Source organism: Chrysemys picta, chromosome 4 (genome assembly GCF_011386835.1).
Source record: "Chrysemys picta bellii isolate R12L10 chromosome 4, ASM1138683v2, whole genome shotgun sequence".
Lineage (NCBI taxonomy): Eukaryota > Metazoa > Chordata > Testudines > Emydidae > Chrysemys > Chrysemys picta.
The window spans coordinates 95,624,986-95,648,613 of record NC_088794.1 but is presented as its reverse complement, the minus strand read 5'-3'; the positions used below and the strand labels follow the sequence as shown (position 1 = coordinate 95,648,613).

At 41.5% G+C, this 23,628-nt stretch overlaps 1 protein-coding gene across 10 annotated transcripts in view; it reads right to left on the bottom strand.

The window, feature by feature from the left end:
* RMDN3 (regulator of microtubule dynamics 3) overlaps positions 1 to 23,628 on the bottom strand; it is a 103,422-nt gene that overhangs the window by 70,765 nt on the left and 9,029 nt on the right. For all 10 annotated transcript variants that reach the window (XR_010600644.1, XM_042849484.2, XM_065593148.1 and 7 more), the window contains exons 4-7: positions 22,105 to 22,251; positions 11,331 to 11,598; positions 9,945 to 10,047; positions 8,935 to 8,995 (exon numbers count right to left, since the gene is read on the bottom strand). Coding sequence is in view for 9 of the 10 variants with exons in the window: in XM_042849484.2 (XP_042705418.2) it covers positions 8,935 to 8,995; positions 9,945 to 10,047; positions 11,331 to 11,598; positions 22,105 to 22,251 (579 nt within the window). In the remaining variant the exon portion in view is untranslated. The remainder of the gene's footprint in view (positions 1 to 8,934; positions 8,996 to 9,944; positions 10,048 to 11,330; positions 11,599 to 22,104; positions 22,252 to 23,628) is intronic.

Below are 23,628 nucleotides of genomic sequence, written 5' to 3'. Positions count from 1 at the left end.
ATACAACTCCCTCCTCATCTCCAGAGAAAGCCTCTCCCCCACTCTCCCATCCCAAAGGAGCCAACAGCCTGGACTCCAGTTGGGTATCTAACATTAATGGAGTTACCATGGTATTTTAACTTAGTACCTGGGCTCCTCACTCTCCCTCCCTTAGAGATTGTTGGAGTTTCTGACAGAAGACCTCTCCCATCAGATTGTCAGCAAACACTACTTTTAAATTCAGAAAACTAAGCGTTTAGCCTCAGTTTGTATTTATGCTTTAGTCTCATTAAGCACTTAAATGTCTACTAAAGTTAGTGTCTACTTACTTATGGTGTGTCCGTCACTGTAGCAAAGCAACTTAGATGACAGCAGAAATAAAATGTTTTTCATTTTAAAGCCTGATATGCAAATGAAATGATGCATACTGAAATATTCAAGTTAAGGCATTACATCATATTCATACACTCTCTATTGCCAGGCCTTCAGTTTTAACAGAAGATTCCTGCCACTTTCTGGAGCATCGTTAGTAGAAGAATAACTGAGGGGCAAGAAATTAAGGCAATTGAAAACATTATTTTCCTGACAAATGCCTTTCCCTCCCACCTCACCCAACACAACATTTATCATGTTTATTAGAGTAGTGAGTGCCTAAGAACCAGCCAAAAATGTGGTCACAATGTGCTAGACACTGTACAGACAGTAGACAGCCCCCCCACCAAAGAGATGACAATCTAAACAGATAAAAACAAAGGAATACAACATACAAGCACAGCAAACAATGTGATGCCTGCAATGATATGTTTGGTCTAAGTTTTTGTGTGGGTTGTTTTTTTAATTTTAGGGGAGGGGTATTACTAGAAGGAGATTAGCTAGACAGAAAGGAGAGGGAACACTGAAAGGAAGAATTGAGAGACCGGGAAGAAGAGGGTACAAAAGATACATAGAGTGAGGCTGAGGTGCAGAGACTGTGATAGATGGGGAACAAGGGGGTTGGAGCAAACAATTAACACAGGGTAGATAATATCCAGTCAAAACTGTAAAAAGTAGTCTCACATCAGTGTCCACTGTTTTCTTGTTGAGGTTGCTTTCATGCCTGTTCTTCCTAGCTTCAGTTTCTTTGGCCTAGGGCTGGCTCCTCCCTGGAATCTCCTTCTCCCCAAACCCACATGGCTCAGGGGCACTTCATGAATGCCAGTGTCCCCCAAAGAGGAGTGCGTGGTTCTTGGTCCAAAAGGTGCAGGGATGATCCTGGCTAGGAGCTTTTCTCCCCTCCCCATACTGCAATGTTTTCCTGAGGCTGCTTCTGTGCCTGCTCCTACTGGCTACTGTTTCTTTGGGTCCTGACTTATGTTCTAACGCTTTTCTGTTTAATCCACATGATTAATAGGGAGCATTCAGCATAAGTCTAGATTTAGCTCAAAATTCATGAGTTTCATTCAGTATTCTGAAGAGTTAATCAGCAAGGTCCTGCTGATTGTCTAATTAGAACTGGCTTCTGATCATCAGCTCTGGGCTGTGTCCAGAATGCTGTTCACTTTACAGTTAGACAAAAGTGTCCACCTCAAGAAGTCCAGACACATCAAGTGAAATTAAAAGGTATTTAAATACATTTGTGTAAGTGGTTTTCTTGTGAACTTTCAAGATGCTACATTGAACAAAGTAACTGATTTTCCTTTAAAGAAAGGAGACCATGTTTCAGAGAGTCTCATTCAATCCAGAAGACTATTTTCACTTCTCATAACCAACATGGAATGATCAATTTCAAAGACAGGCAACAAAAAATTATTAAAAAGAAGAACAGGAGTACTTGTGGCACCTTAGAGACTAACAAGACATTTGTTAGTCTCTAAGGTGCCACAAGTACTCCTGTACTCCTGTTCTTCTTTTTGCGGATACAGACTAACACGGCTGCTACTCTGAAAAAAATTATTACTTCATCTGCAATGAGCGCTCTCAGCAATCAGCAAATACCATTTTGTTCAATTTGACTATTTCTCCCCTTGACAATTAAGGCGGATAATACTGCACCTGCAAAATCCTCCCTAGATGGACCCCTGAAATCCCCTGCTATTCCAGTTGTACTTCCAATATTTCCTTTAACACCAGGGCTGAAGCCAAAGCAAACACACAGCTCCCTCTCTTCCTGATCCTTAAAGCTAGTGTTGTGCGCTTAGAACTGCACAGCGAACAGACACATTGAAATGGATAGGGAATCATTTGTTTCTCTCTCTAAATTCTTGAGAAGTTTGTTTATTCAAGTCTCAGCAGCTTAATACACATGCCTGTCCCACATGCAATGCCCCAGGTTGTGTTTTTTGTTAAAAAAAGCTCCACACTCATATGCTTGTTCTCTTTTTTCATAATTTCTACGAAGCATGTACATATTGGTTCCAGAGCTTTTGTATTATGGCACAGGCTACACTGGTAAGAGCTGTAGAACTAGGAATCAAATTTCAAAATGTATCAGACAGGCCCATGAAAGTGCCTGCCTAAAAACTACAGCCATGGAAGTTGCTCTGCTGTACAAAGAATGAATATTCTATTCAGCACTGGGATCAGATCACAGTTCTGTCTCCTCCACGTGGAGAGGTCGCTAGGGATTTGCCAAGACCTGAGTGTAAACTGCAGCAATTGCCATTTGCATTATTGTGTTGTAAAGACTCCAGGGATCAATGCGCGGGTTCCCTTTCCTACTTGGTTCTGGCCCCAAGGCCAGTCCAGACAGGGTCCCATACACACTCCCTGTCTCTAATCATTCTTGAGAAACCATCTGTGATCATGTTGCCATAGCCATCCAAGCCATCTAAACAAAGGCATGCTATAGAGCGGTGGTTAGTCAGTCAGTCAGTTCCTGCTAGTCCTTATGATTCTGTTCTATTCTACAAAGGTTTAGTTGTTTTTTAAAACCACACCCAACACCACAGTAAATGCCGGAGACCAAAGCAGGGAAAAGTAGCAGTCTTGCCTGCAACTGTAGTCAGTCTGCACGTCTCTATAAAGAGAAGACCACTACCATAGTGCACCCTTATCAACTTCACACTACACAAGAACAACTCTACCTTGTGGCAGGTCATCATCATATTCCAAAATTAGGAGAGGAAAAGAGGGCTGGGGTGACATGTGCAGTAGTATGATAGCCGCACACAATGAAACAAACGAAGGGAGGGAAAGCAGCACAACTACATCCTAGATAATGCAGAGACATTAAGCTGTGAGTAAGTGGAAGATCTTAGGATGTATGATACTTTGTCATTATGTTGTGTTCCCCAGTATATAAACATCAAAAGTGTGTGTGTGGGGGGACACATTTTTACAAATTACAAAAAGTAATTTACCTTTGCTGATACTTGCACCTTTTTGTCAACTGTTGGAAATGGGCCACCTGATTGCATTGGCCTCGTTAGCACTCCAAAAGTAATTTCCCCTCCCTTGGTATTCATCCCTTCTTGTCGTTAACTGTTGAGAACAGGCCACTTCTACCTAAATTGAATTGGCTGGTTAGCACTGACGCCCCACTTGGTAAGGCAACTCCCATCTTTTCATGTGCTATGACAGGGTTCGGCAACCTACGGCATGCGATCCGATTTTGAATGGCACGCGGCTGCCTGCCGCGGTTCCAACCCCCAGCCGCACTCAGCCCTCCAGCCCACCGCTCTCCCCTGCTGGGGCAGGGGGCAGAAGCTCCGTCCTGTGGCAGCCAAGCTCTCCCCCTCCCCCGGTTCTTCCCCCAGCCATGGTGCAGCCTGCTTTCCTGCCCCTCCTCCTCTCCTTCCCTGCGCCGGCCCTTGCTCTCCCGGCGCGCGGCAGCCCCTTGCTAAAGCCAGCCCTGGGTAAAGGAGGCAGAGAAGAGGTAAGGACAGGCCTTGGGGCAGGGGGTGGGACAGGACATATCCCTTCCAGCCCCATGCCATGAGCACCCCAGCCTTCTGCCCTGAACCTCCCCCACCCCCAGCCTTCTGCCCTGCACTTCCACACACATCCCAGCCCTCTGCCCTGACCTCTGAAGCCCCCCACATTCCCAGCCTTCTGCCCTGCACCCCCCACACTCCTCCAGCCCTCTGCTCTGACCGCTGAAGCCTCCCACACCCCCAGCCTTCTGCCCTGCACGCCCCCACACCCCTCCAGCCCTCTGCTCTGACCTCTGAAGCCCCCCACACCGCCAGCCTTCTGCCCTGCACCCCCCCACCCCCCCCAGCCCTGACCGCTGAAGCCCCCCACACTGCCAGCCTTCTGCCCTGCACCTCTACACACCCCCAGCCCTCTGCCCTGACCTCTGAAGCCCCCCCACACCCACCCTTCTTGGGGTGTGGGGGGCTTCAGAGGTCAGGCCCTACTCAGCCCGCTGCCAGTCTAAGTGAACAGAACGCCAGGCTGGCAGCGGGCTGAACAGGCAGGTGGCGTAAGATCAGCATTTTAATTTAATTTTAAATGAAGCTTTTTAAATATTTTGAAAACCTTGTTTACTTTACATACAACAATAGTTTATATATCTATACATAGACTTATAGAGAGAGAGACCTTCTAAAAAATGTTAAAATGTATTACCGGCACGTGAAACCTTAAATTAAAGTAAATAAATGAAGACTCAGCACACCGCTTCTGAAAGGTTGCCTACCCCGTGCTATGATATATATTCTGCTTCCTGTATTTTTCACTCCATGCATCTGATGAAGTGGGTTTTAGCCCACGAAAGCTTATGCCCAAATAAGTTTGTTAGTCTCTATGGTGCCACAAGGACTCCTTGTTTTTTCGTGGTGAATAAGCAGCTTTTTCTCAGGAGGACTAATTAACATAAACAAACAGGCTGTGACTAAAACAGCTTGCAACTGTCCCACGACCCAGATGGCGCTGGAAAGAGAACATTTCCAGTTATATATTCATGAAAGTGTAATTATGAATTTCTACTAATAAAGGTAATTATTCATTTCCCATGAATCCCATGCCTCCTACATGCTGTTCTGCTATTTCCTTTCTATGGCTGCCCTCTTGCCTTTCTGCAGCTGTTCTGAAGAAATAAAAGCAAGACATAAAAGCGCATGCTCCCAGTCAGCAAAAGGGCAAGTCTACGGAGACAGAATTTAAGTCTGTGCACCTTTCCAATGATGCTGTTCTTGGAAGAGGTGAGCACAGACTACCACACATGTCAAGACTGCTTCAGCACAAGGGGATACTGCACTGGAGACAAATGATTAAGCAACATGTTACCACAGAACTATCAGGACGTGAACATTCTGCATTTATAGGGGCCTTATCAAGGTCTTTCAGAAAGGATGAGAGGAGGGAGTGACTTGCACTATCAGCCTTTTTTGACAGCATATAACCATAGTACTAGAAGTGTCATGCAGATGATCCGTGGTTGATCAGATTTCATTCCATCTCCAGAATTCAACACTGCTCGGACATTTCTTTGGATCAGTTACTTACTTTTGCACACAGTAAAACTCTGAATCATTAGGCTAATCCATCAATCTTTCGCTCAGAAGCAGAATCACTGTCAAATATGCAAAGCTCCAGTGCCAAAACTGTTTAAAACTTTAACAGGCAACTTGGTGGTTCACCAACATTCCAGTAGTTAAACCGGCAGAAAGAGCCAAACACCTGATTCCATTACAGAGATCAAGTCATTCTGGTTTCTTCCCCAATTTTTGCCTCACACCAACATGACAAACATGTTAGTGACCAAAGACATCTAATTACGAATATGAAAAGCATTTTTTTCTCCAAACCTTACATTCAATTTCCAGGCCACAAGGCATTTCTCCTATGAAGTAATGGTCCAAGCAGATCTTCGGAAAGCAAAAGAAGAGAGATTATTCCCTAAAGAGTTTTAACTTCCACGCCCTTGACAATCCAGAGCTCCTAACACTGAATGTTAATGCATTTAACATTCCACCTTCAAAAATCCCACCTGCCAGCAGTAAGGAGGTCAGTCATGTCAGAAATCCAACAGTTTATCAAGCAGTTCACTCCAAAAACAGAGAGGAATTTTCTCTTCTCTCTATAACCAACATTTGCACTAAACTAGGCTACCTCACAATTAACAGCTTTAGTTTAATCATAGCAGCAGAATGAGCAACCATCAGCTCCATACACAAGTTTCTACAAGAGCCTGTTAAATACTCAAGCCACTGAGGATGGTAGGGAAAATAAGAAACTCCTCACTTCTAGCCAGCGACAGTACTTGTTCCAAAATAGCAATGAAAAAACAAAAAGGAATTTATTACAGATAATTTTAGTTTAAATCATGAAGGAAAATAAAAACATTGCCTATGTGGAAAGCTGTATGCCAATACTACTACTAATGCTGGTTAGAGTTATTTCAGAGCCATTCAGTTATGTAAAATAACTGAACCAAATGAAGAGCATAGGATCGAAAGACTGTCTTCTGGCATGCCACTGGTTTCTCTGGAAGACCCTGTATAAAAGGTTATCTAGATTAAGACACCTCACAAATACAAAAAGCCAAGGATTTTGCAGACCTCTTACAATGGCCATGATAAAACTAAAAATGAACAAGGTCAAGATCAGAAAAAATTGTGTAACAATGTAGTCAGTTTTACTGTTTCCCTTGTAGATAAGCAGTTTTTCACGTATATAGGTCTTTCACACAGCAGCTAAGTAAAGAAAGTGGAAAAAGTTCAGCTAATACCACAAACTGAGAGGGCAACTCAGGGCCAGGTAAAGTACCCGAAAAGACTTAACATAGTTTTGAAATTAACTAGATTTCAAAATAATATTCTAGTGTGATCAAGTTACCTTAGTTACATGTATGTATGGGAAGCTGAAGAAAAAGTTGTATTGTTTGAGGAAATAGCATGTGATGACAACTTAAGCCTACTGTAAAATAAATACTTAATGCACCAATTTAAGATTGCATGTTCAATGTTAATTAGTATAGTTGTGACATATAATGTAAGCTATTTAGATAATGTTTACATATAGTCAGTCACTGCCATCAATTTAAAGCAAAATTGTATTGGTAACAGAATGCTTACCCTCCACTACAGAGAGACAGCCACTATATTAGCCCTCCTTTGGATATGGCCAAGAGGAACCTGCCATATAGAGTAACCAGAAATTCTTTTCCTTTTAACCACAAACACAAACTCCAACAATCCATACATTTCAAGCCCAGATGACAGATTTCAGAATTATGGAAGTCTCATGTTGCAAGGGACATCTTGTTCTGAAGACAGAAGAGATAAATTGCCCAATACCTCAGTGACAACTGCAGCTGTCAAACCTCTCCCTTATTCCCTCCATCCCAAAAATACAGACGCTTTCTCTCCAAACCCTAGAACCAAAGGGTTAACCTTTCTTAAGATAGAGTTTCTACTTTACTTGGCACTGTATAAGCTTTTGGAATGTCAATAATAAAAGAAAATAAGAAAAGCAACTAACCCCAGTAAAATAAAAAAAGGAAGAAGGAAGAATGTCGGGTCATCATTAACCATCTAGCTCTCAAGTTACTTCCCCCATAGCTTGTGCAGCTGGCTGTTAGTTTGGCTTTCAATGACATAAGAAGTTGCTCTGTAGGGGATTAAAGAGGGGCCAACAGAAACAGAGCAGATGAGAAAGAAAATAAGAGAGGCCATCCCAGTTCCAGTTCTTGAAAAAGGAATTACAATTTTCTGTAAATCAGCTGTGTGAAATGGGCTTCCTAACCCTCACCTACCAGATTAATTTCCAGCACATAACAACAGGATACATAAGTAGTCATTTTCCCAGGGCACACAGAAACCAAAAGGATCATCAATAAAGTTCAGCTCATTTCTGAGCCAAGATCTTTCATGAGGTCTCTCCTAGCTACTTCAATCCAGACCCTGTTACCACAGTATCTGAGCATCTCACAATCCTTAATGTACTTATCCTTACAACATCTCCAAGGTAGGGGAGTACCATTATCCCCATTTTACAGTTGGGGAACTAAGGCAGAGAGAGACAGAAGTGACCTGCCACAGACTTCTTGTGTGACCTTGGGCAAAGCAGGGAATTCAGCCAGGACTCCCAAATGTCAGACTAATGTACTAACTACTTGATCATCGTTCCTACATGAACATCATTCATCATTATTAACTGAAAGAATTGCTTGTGGGACTATGACCCAGTGAGTGTGAGATCACCAACCACAACATGTCTCACTGGCCACAGGAGAGAAATTATGCTGAGGAGACATCAGATACAGCAAGAAAGATTGCTCCATTAATAGAATAGAATATTTGTTTTGGCAGAGCTATTTACAAATTCCTTGTTTTCTTGTCGTTTGAGAAGAAAAACTTCAGCTGAACTAAGAAAAAAAACTCTTAATGCTAGAACAAACTTTCCTCCATTTCACCCTCATGTTCTCACAACACACACAGTTACAAGATATAATTAGGATTTCCAGAGATCAGTTTAATAACTCAAAGGGAATCCTTTTAGAACACAGTTTTAGTCCCCAAATTTAAAATGCTTAAAAACTACCCGAGTGCACTGAACTCTGTATCCCAATTTCTTCTTGCTAGAAGCCCCTTTCTGCAAGACTCATCTATAAGCTGATCTTTTACCATCCTTGATGAAGCTCATTAAGCTATGAGATGCAGGCTCATAAGAGCTTGATACAATCAGTTTCTCAGAAACTAAAGAACACACATTATCATAGCTACTGCCATCTTCTGTTCAAGAACTCCTCCAGGTCATCTCCCCTCAGAACCAAGTTCTTAATTAGTTGTCATGAACCAAATAAAAACAAAATCTATCTTGATAATTGTAACCAGTATTGTCTGTTGCTTATTCAGGTCTACTAACAAGGAAAAGAAACTAAAATAAAGTCTGTTAGGAAAAGCATAGATTCAATAATGTATATTTAAGGCAAGAAACAAAACTTGTCTACTGAGTAGACTGTGATAAAGCCTAACTCTTAATATGAACTTTAACCTCCCTTGTTCTCCCATACAGGGGAAAGTTACATACCACTGGTGACCCTCAGCACTTTGATCCCCTTTCTGTAGGGCTGCCTCTGCCACTTCTTTCCCTGAAGACAGAAAGCACAGATTTAGCAAGAGTGAATGTTACTGAATTTCTCTGAATACCTACCTCCCAAAGTGCTAGGGTCTCTACAGTGACAGGAAAGTGTAAAGAAGTTAAACATTTGTTAGTCACCTAGTATATTTAGCTTGAGACACATTCCAAAAGATCGCTTGTATGGAGAACTCACAGATGCTCCAAGGCCGCTGGGCTAACCTAAGATCAGGTTCAAGGACACTTTCAGCATCAACACTGTAAGCTGAGAGCTTGCAGCTAGCAACAGTCTGCACTGCACCAGGGAGTCAAAGAGGCTGAAAAGAGGTGGCTGAGAAAGAGAGAAAAGCAGAGAGCAAAAAAGAAAGAGCAACAGGCCTCAAGGGTGCTTTGGTGCTTACACCATTGTCTGTTGAGATGGACAGTTGCTCTTCCACTCACTACCAGCTGCATATCTTAAAGCGATACTGAGCACCTACCACCACACAGAGAGCTAGCTCTCTCTCACACACACACACTATTTAATGGAGCTCTCTGCTCCATGTGCTTGTGTTCCCAAAATGTGGAAATTTTGCAAGCCATCAGAAAGGACTATATACATTAAAAAAGTCTGAAAATGATTGCCTTAAATTACTGCTTTACATTTCTGAAAGGGACTACTCAGGCAATTCAGCCTTAAAGCTTAGGTTAAATTAAAAAGGGGAGGTGATTTCCAAAAGCTGATAGGAGCAGAAGTGTTAATTAAAGTCTCCCAGTTTTATTTCAAGTCCTTTATAATGTAAAACCCAAAACAAACTGCATCTGAACTAGTGACTGAGAAGTAGTGAAACTGATCAAGTAAACAAACAGGAAAATTGTATTTTTAAAATTTGTGTTAGTAACACAAGATCTAGTTAAAAAACATGTTTATCCAATAAAAACACTACACTGAGCTGCCTCACAAACACACACTTTTCCCTTACCATCAGAAGCATATGATTTCTTTTCGTCTGCATCCTCTGTGATTTCATACAGATCACTGTATGCTCGAGCCAGGCGCCAAAGGAAATCTTGCCGGTCTCCATACTGCAGACAGAACATAAGTATTTCAGATCACCTGTTAGAGAGCCCCTTTCTTCCACTGGTACAAAGATATAAGGAAGAGGACCATCAAGTGGCAGCTGTAACAGGCAGTATGTTTTATCTATCTACATACATACATATATATATACATATATATATACATATATATATATATATATATATATATATATATATATATATCTAGCTACATAGAGTAAACATATGTAAAAAAACCCTTTGAAAAAACTTAAATGGGCCCAAACCAACAAGAACTCCAGCAGAAGAGTAAAATGAAACTCCAAATTTGCAACTAAACCCACAATTCAAAGAAGATCAGAAGAGGTCTAACTTATCACATCACCATAAATGGATTTCCCCCCACTTCACAGACATTTTAGTACGGATGAGGGGATGAGCCTTGGAGCCACACATCCACTTGTCTGATTCCATCTCAAAAAGCAGGAGAAAAGTCACAAGTTTTAACAAGTTCAGTTTATTTATTTATGCTGTCTGTTCATTTTAGGCATTTGCTTGCACAAAACAACAATGAGGCTGTTGTGGCTGGATTGCCAATACTGCAGTGGCAATGTTCAGTCAAAAAAACACAAACCAATGCATTCAGTGAAATATAAAAAAATTCTTTATACTAGGTTTTGTTGTACTTTAAAAAAATAGTTTAAGTTTTAAACCTAAACTACTTGACAATATGAATTTAAGTTGGCTTACTTTGGTACTCTCTTAGACTATTAAGAAGTAGGAGAAACATTTAAGAAAAGGGATACACTGGAGTATTAAATAAATTCCTGGCATGATCCCTTTTGGGGCTTACAAAGAAGCTTTATTTATGCTTACTTGATTAAGTCATTTGTTATCTCTCGCCTCTACATCATCTTTGATATTAATGTTGAAGATCAGCAGCCAAATTGTTTTGCTTTATTAAACAGGCACTGATGTAAAAAAAGCTATATAATTTCTTGTACTGACTATATAGTGCTTGAACTCTAGAACTGAGACAAGGGACCCAATTACAACACTGTTTAGATTTGTACTACAGACAGGATGCAAGAGGGTACATTTAAGAAAGTCAAGTCCTTGGACTGTCAGGGTTTTAGTTTTGTTAGGTACTGTCTACACTACACTTCTAAGCCATGTTATGACCAGGTCCATTGACTCCATTACATTTGTAGCATGGACTAGGTCTCGCACAATGATAACTAAAAGCCCAATTTCATCTTTCCCTGTTAGCCAAACACACAATTTTGCTGGGAAATTAAAATGAACTTTACCACCAGTTTATTGTTAAGCAGCAGCTGGAATCCTTCCCTCTTCTCCTGGTTATTCCCACTATGCAGCTGGTCAGCCTGCTGCAGCAGCTGACCAAATTCCTCCTCCATTGTAGAGTCACAGACCAAAACAGTTTCATCCTCATTGACAAGGTCCAGTGAATCCCTCCGTGCAGTCTTCACTGTCTCACAGCTCACTTCATCTTCCCCTTCCTCACTCTCTCTCTCGGACTCCCGGTCATAGTCAGACTCTGCATTGGCTGTGGTGTACCTTTCAGTAAAAATTAAAATATAGAATTAAGTGCCATCACATGTACTCAAAACAAGATGCAGGGCAAACAGTTTACAAACCAAGAGAAAATATTAAAAAAAAAAAAAAATCAGAGAGATGGGAGTTGGACTAATAGATGTCCTAGGCCCAACCTTCTCTAGTGCAGAAGTATTTTCTCTACGCTGTATTCTCCAGAATTTTGTGCAGTCTAGTTTTAAATCTCTGCAGTTATGCATCTTTCAACTATTCCCATGTAGTACAGAAATACAAAAGGGTGAAGAAAATAAATTCAAAAGGAAGGTAGCATGGAAGTCAAGACAGGAGTCTGCATCCAGCTGGCCTCGTGAGAGAGCCTTTTTAGACCATTTAGCTTTAAAGCCTACAAAAGCATACACAGAACAGAACCAGCAGGACAATCACTTGGGAAATTACAGATTATACATCAGATACCTCAGTAGGAAGTTTAACAGACTCATCTGGGTGGGAGATACAGCTTGAGGTTTTTGGTCTGTTCTAGAGAATTTCAAACACAGATAGCTTTCTTGGCAAGATTAGTATTTTGATCAAGACAGTCTGAGCACTAAATACGAAACAGCTTGTTCGAGCTGACGGGGAGAAAAAGTGTGAAAACAGTGGGTGAGTGATCAAAATCATTCCACATGTATAAAAAGAAATTAAGGAGTAGCAGCTGAGCCACGTAAAGACATGATATCTATGTAAAAGCAGACAATGATTAACAATAAAGTGGTCCAGATTAGACAGGGTACGACTCAGACCAAGATTTTCCATAAGGGATTGTCTAAAGTTAAATTCACAAATTTATGTTCAGGCACCTAAATAGGTGGCCTGATTTTAAAAAAAGCGTAGCCTAACGTGCGCCTTCTCTAACTCACATGGAAGCTCTGAACGAAGGAGGAAGCACTAAGTTAGACCTCATTTTTTAAGAATGTTCGGTTTTAATTTCAGGCTTCGTTGGACTAATGAGGGAAGCAAGTTCCAAAGGAGAGGGCCCTCTGCTGCAAGCAGCCTGCCATGAGCCCCCATGACATTTAACTACAGACCCTGACTGCAATTGTTCAAGCAATGAAAAGGAAGATTAACCAGATGTAACCAAGACCCAAACCATGTGTAACTTTAAAAGCTCAATTCTTGAATTGCACCAGAAGCAAGTAGGAAACCATTGCAGTCTATGGGACACTAGCGTAACGTGCTCCCTATGGTTAAGGCTGCGAGTCTGTCATGGAGGTCGAAATGGGCAGCCACTGGGCCAGCAGCAGCAGTTTGGGTGTGTGGGAGGGGACTCAGGATTAGGGTCAGAGGGACCCGGGGGGCAGGAGGGCACTTACCTCAGGATGAGGGGGGCTCCGTGGCTCCCACTGGCATGGCCCTGCAGCTCCTAGGCGGAGGGGCCAGGGGACTCCCGCGCACTGCCCACATCCACAGGCCCTGCCCTTGCAGCTCCCATTGGCTGCAGTTCCCAGCCTAGGAGCTGCAGGGACACGCGGAACCGGATAGGAAGCCCCTACCAGCCCCACCAACACCCTCCCACCCCAACACCAGTGGGGGTCCTGGACCACCTCCCCCAGCACCTATGGTACCCTCGGACCGCCTGTCCACTGTTCTCCCTCTCCCCCGAGCATCCGCGGGCCCCTGCCCAAGTTTTAGTTAGGGGTATATAGTAAAAGTCATGGACAGGCCACAGACTGAATTTTTGTTTACTGCCAGTGACCTGTCCATGACGTTTACTAAAAATACCCATGACTAAAACGTAGCTTTACCTACCGTCAGCTATGTCAAGCAATCAGATCATCACATTTTTTTACCAGCTGAAGTGTCCAAGTGTTCTCCCAGGACAGCCTCAAAACAGGGAATGTTACAGTTATCAAATCTAGAGATTGAAGGCATGTGCCAAGGTACACATCTAAGAGAAACGTGGATAGCAATTGTGCCAAATACAGATGAAAAAAGAGGTACTCCTGACTACTAAAGTACTGTTTTTCCAGGAGTCATGAGGAGTACAGTTGGATCCCTGAACTCACTCTCTCCTTGGTAGAGAACCAAGGAATACTGTCAACTCAGAGGGCAGACACCACACCAGCCCCATCACTCTCTCTAGATCATCATGAACTGTACACTACCAGGTAATCAAACCAAATCCCAGGCTAAGCAGTGTTGTCTGGTCATTACGTGGATGAGAAGCCTCTCAAAACACCTAGTCATTATGTTGCAGATTCAGTAGATATTCTTCCCTCTGAATCCATAGTGAAGCTATGAATCAGCAAGGTGCAGGACATGCTGCACAAAATATGGCAACACCTCTAGTACAAGTTGTAAAACCTAAGGTACTGACCACTTGTTATTAAACATCTTGTGGCACTTTCATAAGAATAAGGATACAAACTTTGGTTCCCTAGTCAAATCCTGTTAAAAATGTAACTGCTCAGTCTCCCTTAATTCATGCAGCAGTTCCAATTTAGCATGCCATTCTTCATTCCCTGTCCTACACTGCTGTGCAGCGTTGGTGTGGGCAGATAAACAGCTGCCATGCCACATTCCAGACTGGCAGCATTTTAAAGGTACTCAATGATTTGTGTATCTAGGTTGCAAAAGACTTTTTAATCCTGAAGCACAATCAAAGTACAAGGTCTAAAAATCATTTCAAAATGCTGTGTCAATTTTTGTTCTTGTTTTTATAAAAAAAGATAATTACCATTCAGTGATGGCTCATGATGTATACATTTTCCTCTCACCCAGATAGACTCGCTCTATTGAGATGGCTCATGTATGAGATGCTGCCAGTTTAAAAAAGAAATGGTGCTGAATGTAATTCAATAAAAACAAAAGTATTTAAAAAGACCAAGGGATTTAAGTGTTTTTATCCTGTTTTAGGATAGAAGACAGACAGTTCTTAAATGCATTAATATGTGAAAGTCCCTAGCTGGCATATTTCCTACATTAACAACAAGCTATTTGGTGCTAATAAGCATGCAAAAAAAGAAAAAGGCCCCAGTGGACTTGTCTGCCCCGCACAGTGCCAAAGCAATGCAAGACAACTAACTTCCACACCACAATCCAAGACTTCTTGCTGCTAATAGCATGGAACAATTTGGGTCATCTGGAAGTGAGGCGCTACTGATGCCTGTTTGGACTATAAGTAGCAGCAACAGAAGTTTTATAAGATTTCATCAAAAGGCAAAAGAAAGCAACTGCCAAAAAAAAAAAAAAAAAATTATTGCAGGAATCTGAGGACAATGTATGCTAATGCAGAAAGTTTCAAGTCAGTTCCAGAGTGGCTACCATACACAGCTATATAGGATTAATACTGGAGGCATAAGTAACATGGAATCTTCAGTTTAGTACAACAAACTTGGTTTATATTAGGCCAGGATTGCTTATCCATTAATTCATCACAGTGACTCTTAAAGCTGTCTGCAAAGTTTTAAATTACTGACCTGCTACTGGTCTGAACTGTTTAAATATATTTTAAACAAACTAAGGAATTGCAAAGAAGCAATGAAACACAGAAGCTGACTTCCAAATCCTTATAACTGGTTCACAGAAGGGAGTGCAAATGAGACTATAGAGAATGCCCCAATTTCTTATCCTCCCACACAAACTCCCTACTCTCTTTCCAGCCCCACCTCTCTCCCATTGGCATATCTGCTACAGTCTGCCTTGCAGGAGCAGTGCTCCCTTCCCACAGATGTCAGAAGGGACACAGCAAGTGGGACCTGGATGACAGCTGGCAGTGTGAAGATACACCATTGCCAATGCCAAGAGTTATGCCCCCCAAAATCATGAGACTAGCTTAACAGTCAAATTTAATTTAAAATATGTATATCTGCTTTGAGCTTCACATTTTCAAACTTCTCTCTGCAACCACGAGGGCTAGAAACTTAGGTGGAGAGGTTAAACAAAAGCTGTGATTATCATAACATGATTTCAGGAGCTGGGGAATTAAGAAAAACACCTACTAACCACAAGACTCACAATAAAATCACAAGTGTTAGCAATACTGGAGATCAGAGGGGCCTCTCCCTACTTGGTGGCTTTCTTAAGGTCTGCTGTAGAGGAGAATCACGGCTAAGTCTTTGAGACTTGCGGGCCTCTCAAGCTTTTCGGCTGAAAAAAATCATCTTTACTCTCTAATAATCAAGAGACATTTTGAACTCTATTGGAGAAAAGGCTTGATATTTCTCAGCATCCCTTTGATATCTTATATCAAGCGGGCTAAAACATACATTTCACAACAACATTAAAGTCAAATAGTTTTATATTTGTAATCAAATGGGTGCTAATTTTCAGCTAGGGGATCCAGTAAACTAAATTTTATTTATTACCTGTTCTAAAAAGGCAAAAAGTCTCAACTTTCTGAACTCTCCTGAAGACCCATTTTTAAGGTGTCACATTAAAGTCATTCCCTGACTCACATCTAAACTATAGATTTTGGATTTTAAGAAGGAAGTGGGGAGAAAGGAGAGACAAAACAAGTTTATCATGGAAAGCTAGTTGCAACCTTCACTATGGAACTTTAATACAAATGAGGAAAAAGCTTGGAGATAATTGAGAAAGTAGGTTAGCCAAGTTAAAAGGTTTTAAACTTGCTATGGCGATTCTCAAGTTTAAAAGTCTTATCCTGACACTTATCCTTTCGCTAGTCTTCCTCTGTTAGATATGTTCGACAAAGATTTTACCCAGCTGCAAGAATCTTATTAGATCAGTACTACAGTCAATCACCAAGAAGGTTCAACTGAATACTTATTAGTAATTTAAAAGCCACCATGAAAGACAGTCAGGAGTAAGCCCAACAGCCCTGTAACAAAGTCTGTACTGCCCTATCTCATGGTAACAGAATACTGCTGGCTGAGGCAGCCCAATGACATCAAGCTGTTTCCTCTATCAGAGGATCTCTTTTCTGCAACCTGTGAATACTAGGAGCTCCACCTTTTAATCCATTGCAATTATCTTTATTAGTTAATGCCTGTTTAACAGCCCTAGACCAACATCTCAAAAAATCCACTATCTACTGCGCTTGTTGGGTTCTGGAATTGACCTTTACATCTTCTAAAAGATGCTAGTATAGTAACTTGTGACAATGAAGACTTAAAGAAGTTCTGTATGTAATAACAGATATATTAACACAAGGACTTTTTCAGAACCAGTTACGCAAAGTGTTGTTTAACCAAATTCCTTTAATCTAAATCTTCCTCTTACCAGAATCTCAGTTTTGACCCTCCATGAATCAGTTACTCCCCCATTAGCCAAATGTTTTTAATGTTTTCAAACTATTGTCAGGTGAATGAAGTGGCTGTGTAATCTGTCTTGTCAATGTCTTGTTCTACTATTTTATGAAATGAACGGAAAAGCTTTTAGCATTTCACGATCCAGATTTAGGGTTGATTTTCTTCTGTGATAGTTGAAGATCTTTCACACAAATAAAGAAAGAGAAATGAATACTCTATCCTGCTGTAGGTATTCCCAGCTATTGCAGAGAAATATTGCAGGGCCTTGAATTCAGTTCCTAAATGGCAAACAAAAAATAGGTATGACACTCAACTTTGTTCTGGAATCACTGACATTTTAGGGCAAACGTGGACCCATATCGTTATAAATTAAAATGGAAGGGGAGTAGAACGTGCATATAAAGGAATACCCGACATGTCTGACAGTCAAACAAAGCCTTTTGAAAATACTTTGATTGGTAGGTAAGATGGTGGATGTTGGTTTTCTTCCTGTGGAAATATTACTACCATAGGCCTGCGCCTGCTCCCCATTACTCAATGTACAAATCAATGGTTTCAGGGGGAGCAGGCACCTTTTCATATTCTTGTTCATAAATGGATGATATTGACACTTTTGTTTTAAAGTTGTAATTTTAAGTATATACACTTTGTTAGCCTGAAATCTTAAAAAACATTAATTTGTTTAGGTCAGCTTCAGAAAAATGCTGGGTGGTCAAATGTGGCCCAAAGTTTAGGTTTTATAAAACTTGAAGACTTGTTAAAACAAACTGAGTAAATATTGCCATTTTTAATTAAGTAGAAGCATTCTTTAACTTTTAAACACACTTTTGTAAGTTGGACTACAGACTGTACAGATCGCTCTATAGTGGGGAAGTCTGAACATTTCTCTGTGCTGGTAGAGCGGATGGTTAAGTGACATGATCTACCAGTATTCTGCCAACAATGCAAGCTGTGAGTGCAGATAAGTGTCTTCAAGGGCTTTGTTTTCAGGAAAATGTGTAATTCTCAAAGTGAAGTAGACTAAAATGAAACTGACTAGTCTCTTGTCATCGACCAGCGCCAAGAAAAATGTAAGAAGTGATGAGCATAACTGGTGCAATAATTTATTTTAATTATATTAAAGTATTATTTGTATAATAAGGAATTTTTTTAACTCCTCCCCTTAAATTCCATAATGTTATTCTCACACAAAACAAACAATTACATTTCCCTTACAGTTAGTTGTAGGCTATGTCCTGGAACCTAACAGGAATTAGCCACAAATATTTGGGGCTTACTGACAACCTCTCACTTCAGAAAAAACAGACATATGTGACGTGTTTCAAAAAGTTACAAATCACCCTACAAAACCCATTAAACAACATATGCAAGCTGTTCAGTAAAACCTCTTAGCTGTCAGTATTAAAGAAAAAACAGGGCATTTCAAATACTTGGAGACAGCAATTCAGTTATAACTACATGTGCTGTGTCAATCAAGGTGAGTGAGCACATAAAAGATGATTTTAAAACCTTCCCTTCCAAACTATTAATCAAGAGGCTACAGTCAAAAGCCATCAAAAAGATGGTTCAGTAATTAGCACCATGGTGAGAATGGTGTTACAACAGTATACAGACGGCAATTGTTCACTGAGATTGTTCCAAATCTGTCTTTTGCTGAGAATAATTAAAAGTGGCCTTACTAGAAGGATGATCAAACCTGTGGAAGTATTTATAACTGGATTTTAATCACCCTGAATAGCCTGTACAAGTTAAAAAAAAAAAGTTTCTCTGAATCAACTATAAGCTTACATGTTTTATCTGAAAGGAATACCATCTTCATCAAAATAAGATTGAGAGGACAAGCTGTAAAATGCTCAATATATCTTCAGCTGGAAACATCTCTGTCATTTCCATGTCCTACAAATGATTCTCTGTTCTCTTCAGACAGCTTTTCTTGCTTTGTTATTTTAATAACTCCTAAGAGACATAGAGGAATGTATATTTCTGTTTTGCCAAAGCCAAAAAGCCCAAACAAATCTTACACCTCTGTAGAATAAGCATGGGAATCCCAAGAAAGCATATTCCAAATTCCAAGATGCTGTAAACATCATCCTGTTAGGTCAATAATTGCCTTTTTTCTTACATAAAGCAGAATTATTGTGGAACTATTCTTTAGTCACTTTGAAGCACATTGGTTATCATATATCATTTACAAGGGGTTAAAAAACGACAATGAGATCAGCTCAAATTCCTCCTCTAAGGAAAGATCTCCATATTTTGAGAGAACATGGAAGAGTTTTACCATCAGCTTAAGACAAACACCGTAGGAAGACAAACACTGTAGGAAGAGATAGAAACTTTCAGTTTTCTTCCTCCATGCAGCCACACACACTTTACAAGTTGGCCCACCCATTATCAGCAGGTAGAGGCAACATGCTAGTTATATGCATGACCCTAACAAAAGGAGGTTTTACATAGTGTAGACCAGGGCTAAGACTACGAGTTTAGGTCGAATTTAGCCGCGTTAGATTGATTTAACCCTGCACCCATCCACACAATGAAGCCATTTTTGTCAACTTAAAGGGCTATTAAAATCGATTTCTGTACTCCTCCCAGACGAGGGGATTAGCCCTGAAATCGACCCTGCTGGGTTGAATTTGGGGTAGCGTGGACATAATTCAACGATATTTGCCTCTGGGAGCTATCCCACAGTGCTCCATTGTGAGCACTCTGGACAGCGCTCTCAACTCAGATGCACTGGCCAGGTAGACAGGAAAAGCCCCACAAACTTTTGAATTTCATTTCCTGTTTGGCCAGCGTAGCAAGTTGATCAGCACAGGTGACCATAGAGTCCCAGAATCGCAAAAGAGCTCCAGCATGGCCTGAACGGGAGGTACTGCATCTGATCACTGTATGGGGAGACGAATCCGTGCTATCCGAACTCCGTTCCAAAAGACGAAATGCCGGAATATTTGAAAAAATCTCCAAGGGCATGAAGGACAGAGGTTATAACAGGGACCCGCAGCAGTGCCGTGTGAAGCCTACCAAAGAACCAGAGAGGCAAACGGCCGCTCCGGGTCAGAGTCCCAGACATGCCGCTTCTATGATGAGCTGCATGCCATTCTAGGGGGTGCCCCTATAACTACCCCACCCCTGTGCTTCCCTCCTCCCCCACCCCTCCCAGACTACCTTGGCAGTTATCCCCCCATTTGTGTGATGAATTAATAAAGAATGCATGAATTTGAAACAATGACTTTATTGCCTCTGCAAGAGGAGATCAAAAGGGGGAGGGGAGGGCGGTTGGCTTACAGGGAAGTAGAGTGAACCAAGGGGGCAGGTTTTCATCAAGGAGAAAAACAGAACTTTCACCCTGAAGCCTGGCCAGTCATTAAACTGGTTTTCAAAGCTTCTCTGATGCACAGCGTGCCCTGCTGTGCTCTTCTAATCGCCCTGGTGTCTGGCTGCGTGTAATCAGCGGCCAGGCAATTTACCTCAGCCTCCCACCCTGCCATAAACGTCTCTCCTTTACTCTCTCAGATACTGTGGAGCACACAGCAAGCAGTAATAACGATGGGAATATTGGTTTCGCTGAGGTCTAACCCAGTCAGTAAACTGCGCCAGTGAGTTTTTAAACGTCAAAGGCACATTCTACCACCATTATGCACTTGCTCAGCCTATAGTTGAACTGCTCCTTACCACTGTCCAGGCTTCATGAGCAATGGGAGCAAGGAGTAGGCGCCACTGCGCGGTGCTGCCGACTGGGAAAGCAGCCTGAGGCAGAAGCCTCCAGCTGGCATGATATTCCAGGCAGGACTGAATTTCCATTAGACAAAACTTAAAGAAGAGAATGACCTGGAGTCATTCCCATTTTTGTCCAGGCGCCCCGACTGACCTCACTGAGGCCGGCCAGAAGCACCCATGTCTGCCCAGATGCCCCCGACCAACCTAACCGTGGTCGGCCAGGAGCACCCACGGGATGATGGCTAGCAGTCGTATTGCACCGTCTGCCGTCTTCAAGGCAAGGCAAAGGGATGCTGCTGTGTAGCACTGCAGTACCGTGTCTGCCAGCGGGACCCAGGAGACATACCGTGACAGTGAGCTGAGCGGGCTCCATGCTTGCCGTGGTATGTCGTCTGCACAGGTCACCCAGGAAAAAAGGCGAGAAACAATTTTTTGCCGTTGCTTTCACGGAGGGAGGAGGGCCTGACGACATGTATCCAGAACCACCCACGACAATGTTTTTGCCCCATCAGGCATTGGGAGCTCAACCCAGAATTCCAATGGGCGGCAGAGACTGCGGGATAGCTACCAGTGCAACACTCCAAAAGTCTACGCTAGCCTCGGTACTGTGGATGCACACCGCCAACTTAATGCGCTTAGTGGGGACACAATCGACTGTATCTAATCAATTTCTAAAAAAATCGACTTCTATTAAGTCGACCATTTCGTAGTGTAGACATACCCTTAGAATTAGAGGTGTTGTATTCTGTTTAACTTCCTTTTAATTTCAGAATTTTAGAAAACATTACTTCAAAAGTAATTTTGGTTTATAGCCTGACAGTTGCTGTTGCTCTTTGCCACTCTGACCCCAAATGATTTGTTAATGTTAACCAGATTTACATAATCTCTCCCAGAATGTCACGTTTAGAATTATAGTACCCATCTCCTTCCAGCCCAGCCAAAGGCTTATTCCAATCACCCTTTAGTCAGTGAGCTCAGCTTCACCCTCAACAGTGGGTTCTTGCTTCCAGCTGTACCTAACTGCCAGTTCTGGTTCAAACTACAGTAGATTTCATAGGTTTGCGTTAAATGGAGCTCAAACTCTCAGTGAATGTTGCCTGTCCCTAACTAGAGCACCTCTCTTGAATTACAATTCAAAGAACACCATACTCCACAATTATAACTAGAGCCAACTGGAGTATTTCTTATTTCCCTCCAGCCCTGTCATAATTTCCTTGCCAGTTTGCCTGCAATGGCATATAAACTGTCACACCTCACCCTGACTGTTGATCAAACAGGAACTGGAAGGGATAATTTTTTTTTTTTTTTTTAATTATAAAACGTGGTAGAAAAATTACAATGCTTGGTAGGAGGAATCAGGGGCAGGTGTAGTATCTGAAACTTCTAGCTTTTTAAAGAAAATCAACAGCTAGGTTTCATGCAAGAAGGACAGGAAAAAAAATGCATCTATTGAAACATCCCATCTATGATACAGAATACGATGAAGTAAGTGACTACTGAGTTTCAGAGACCAAGAACAGTTCTTAACTGATGTTCTGCTTACCCTCCCTCACTTTCACCATCATCTGTATTGGCCCCTCTTGAGCTGGCTGTGAAATAAATAGAGCTGGACCCTGTGGAATCACTCCTCTCTCTAGGAAATGGGTATCGCCTCCGCCGAGTTACCTTCTGGGTTTCTTCCAGGTGGGACCTGAAAGACAGACAGAAAAACAGTGATGATGAGAGAACTGTCTATTTCAGTCCATGTCAATTTCTTTGTTTCTAATCCCCCAATCTATTACATCCACTCCATATCAAAGGAGCAATAATTAAAATGGCTACTTGTTCCTGCTTCATGTGGGTGAAGTCACAAATTGCCAAGTTTAAAATACTGTGGGCTACACTGTAAATGAGATCAAACAAACTCGTATGCAGATAGAAAGTGTATATAATCATGCTTCCAATGAAGAAAGATGAAGGAACGTTATTTATCATTCATATTATCATAGTGCCTAAAGGCCCCAAGACCTCACTATGCTAGGTGTTCTATGAACACAAAACAAAAAGACAGCCCCTGCCCCCAAAGAGGTCATGTTTTACAGGATATTCCATTCACTACGTAATCTACAGTAGATATGAATGGGACAAACATTGCTACAGAGACAAGAAAAGAGCCAGAAATGTACAGACCACAAGTCCGTCTGGTTCAGCATCTGTCCAAGACAGCTGAGAGCACCCAATGCTTAGAGGAAGGAAAACACCCACAATGCACCTAGTCTTATGTACAGTGTTGTACATGACAAGAAAACATAATTCCTGAAATAGGGAGATGATCACACATCCTGAAGCATAGATATGACTTCTTATACTGTCATTGTTTTGTACAACTATAAGTATTAATTGTCAAAGTTACAGGCCTAAGAGTCCAGAGTAACTGTTCCACTGACCTTTGAGTAAGTGTACATCTAGGGTGAAATACTGACCCCAGTGAAGTCAAAGGGAGTTTTGACTTGAGTACGGCCAGAATTTCACCTTTAGTGAACAAGCAAACTGTATAAGAGAAATATTTCCATTTATTGGTTCTAGATTTACTAGGCTTTTAATTTCACTGAATATCTCCTTGTGCTTGTGTTACAAACAAATCGAAAAGGATTGAATGATTAGTTTTCACTATTCCTGTCACAACTGACAACTTAAAGCCAATTCCTTCCAGTTCTTTTCCTTTCCAGTTTGAATAATCGTACTTTTTAGTGGGATTTACACAAAATGAGATTGTAAACACATGCCTGTGCATGCTCAGATTATCCAGACTGTAGAATATTGAGCATACATTGGATTTCAAATTTCCTTGGCTGGCATTGGATCTCTGTTTGGGAGAGTTGGGGGGGGAAGATGGGACAAATTTTAGAAAACAGTAGCTTACAACCTTGCCCATTTTTAGAGCATTATTGTAATGAAGGGTGAATATGCACTGTGCATGAGAGACTTGTCCTGAGTCCCATTTATACAAGATACTTAGGTTGATATCTTCGTTAGAGAAGGCAGAGAGGACAAAATTGTTTTCACCTAAAACCTGCTGATTTGTGAG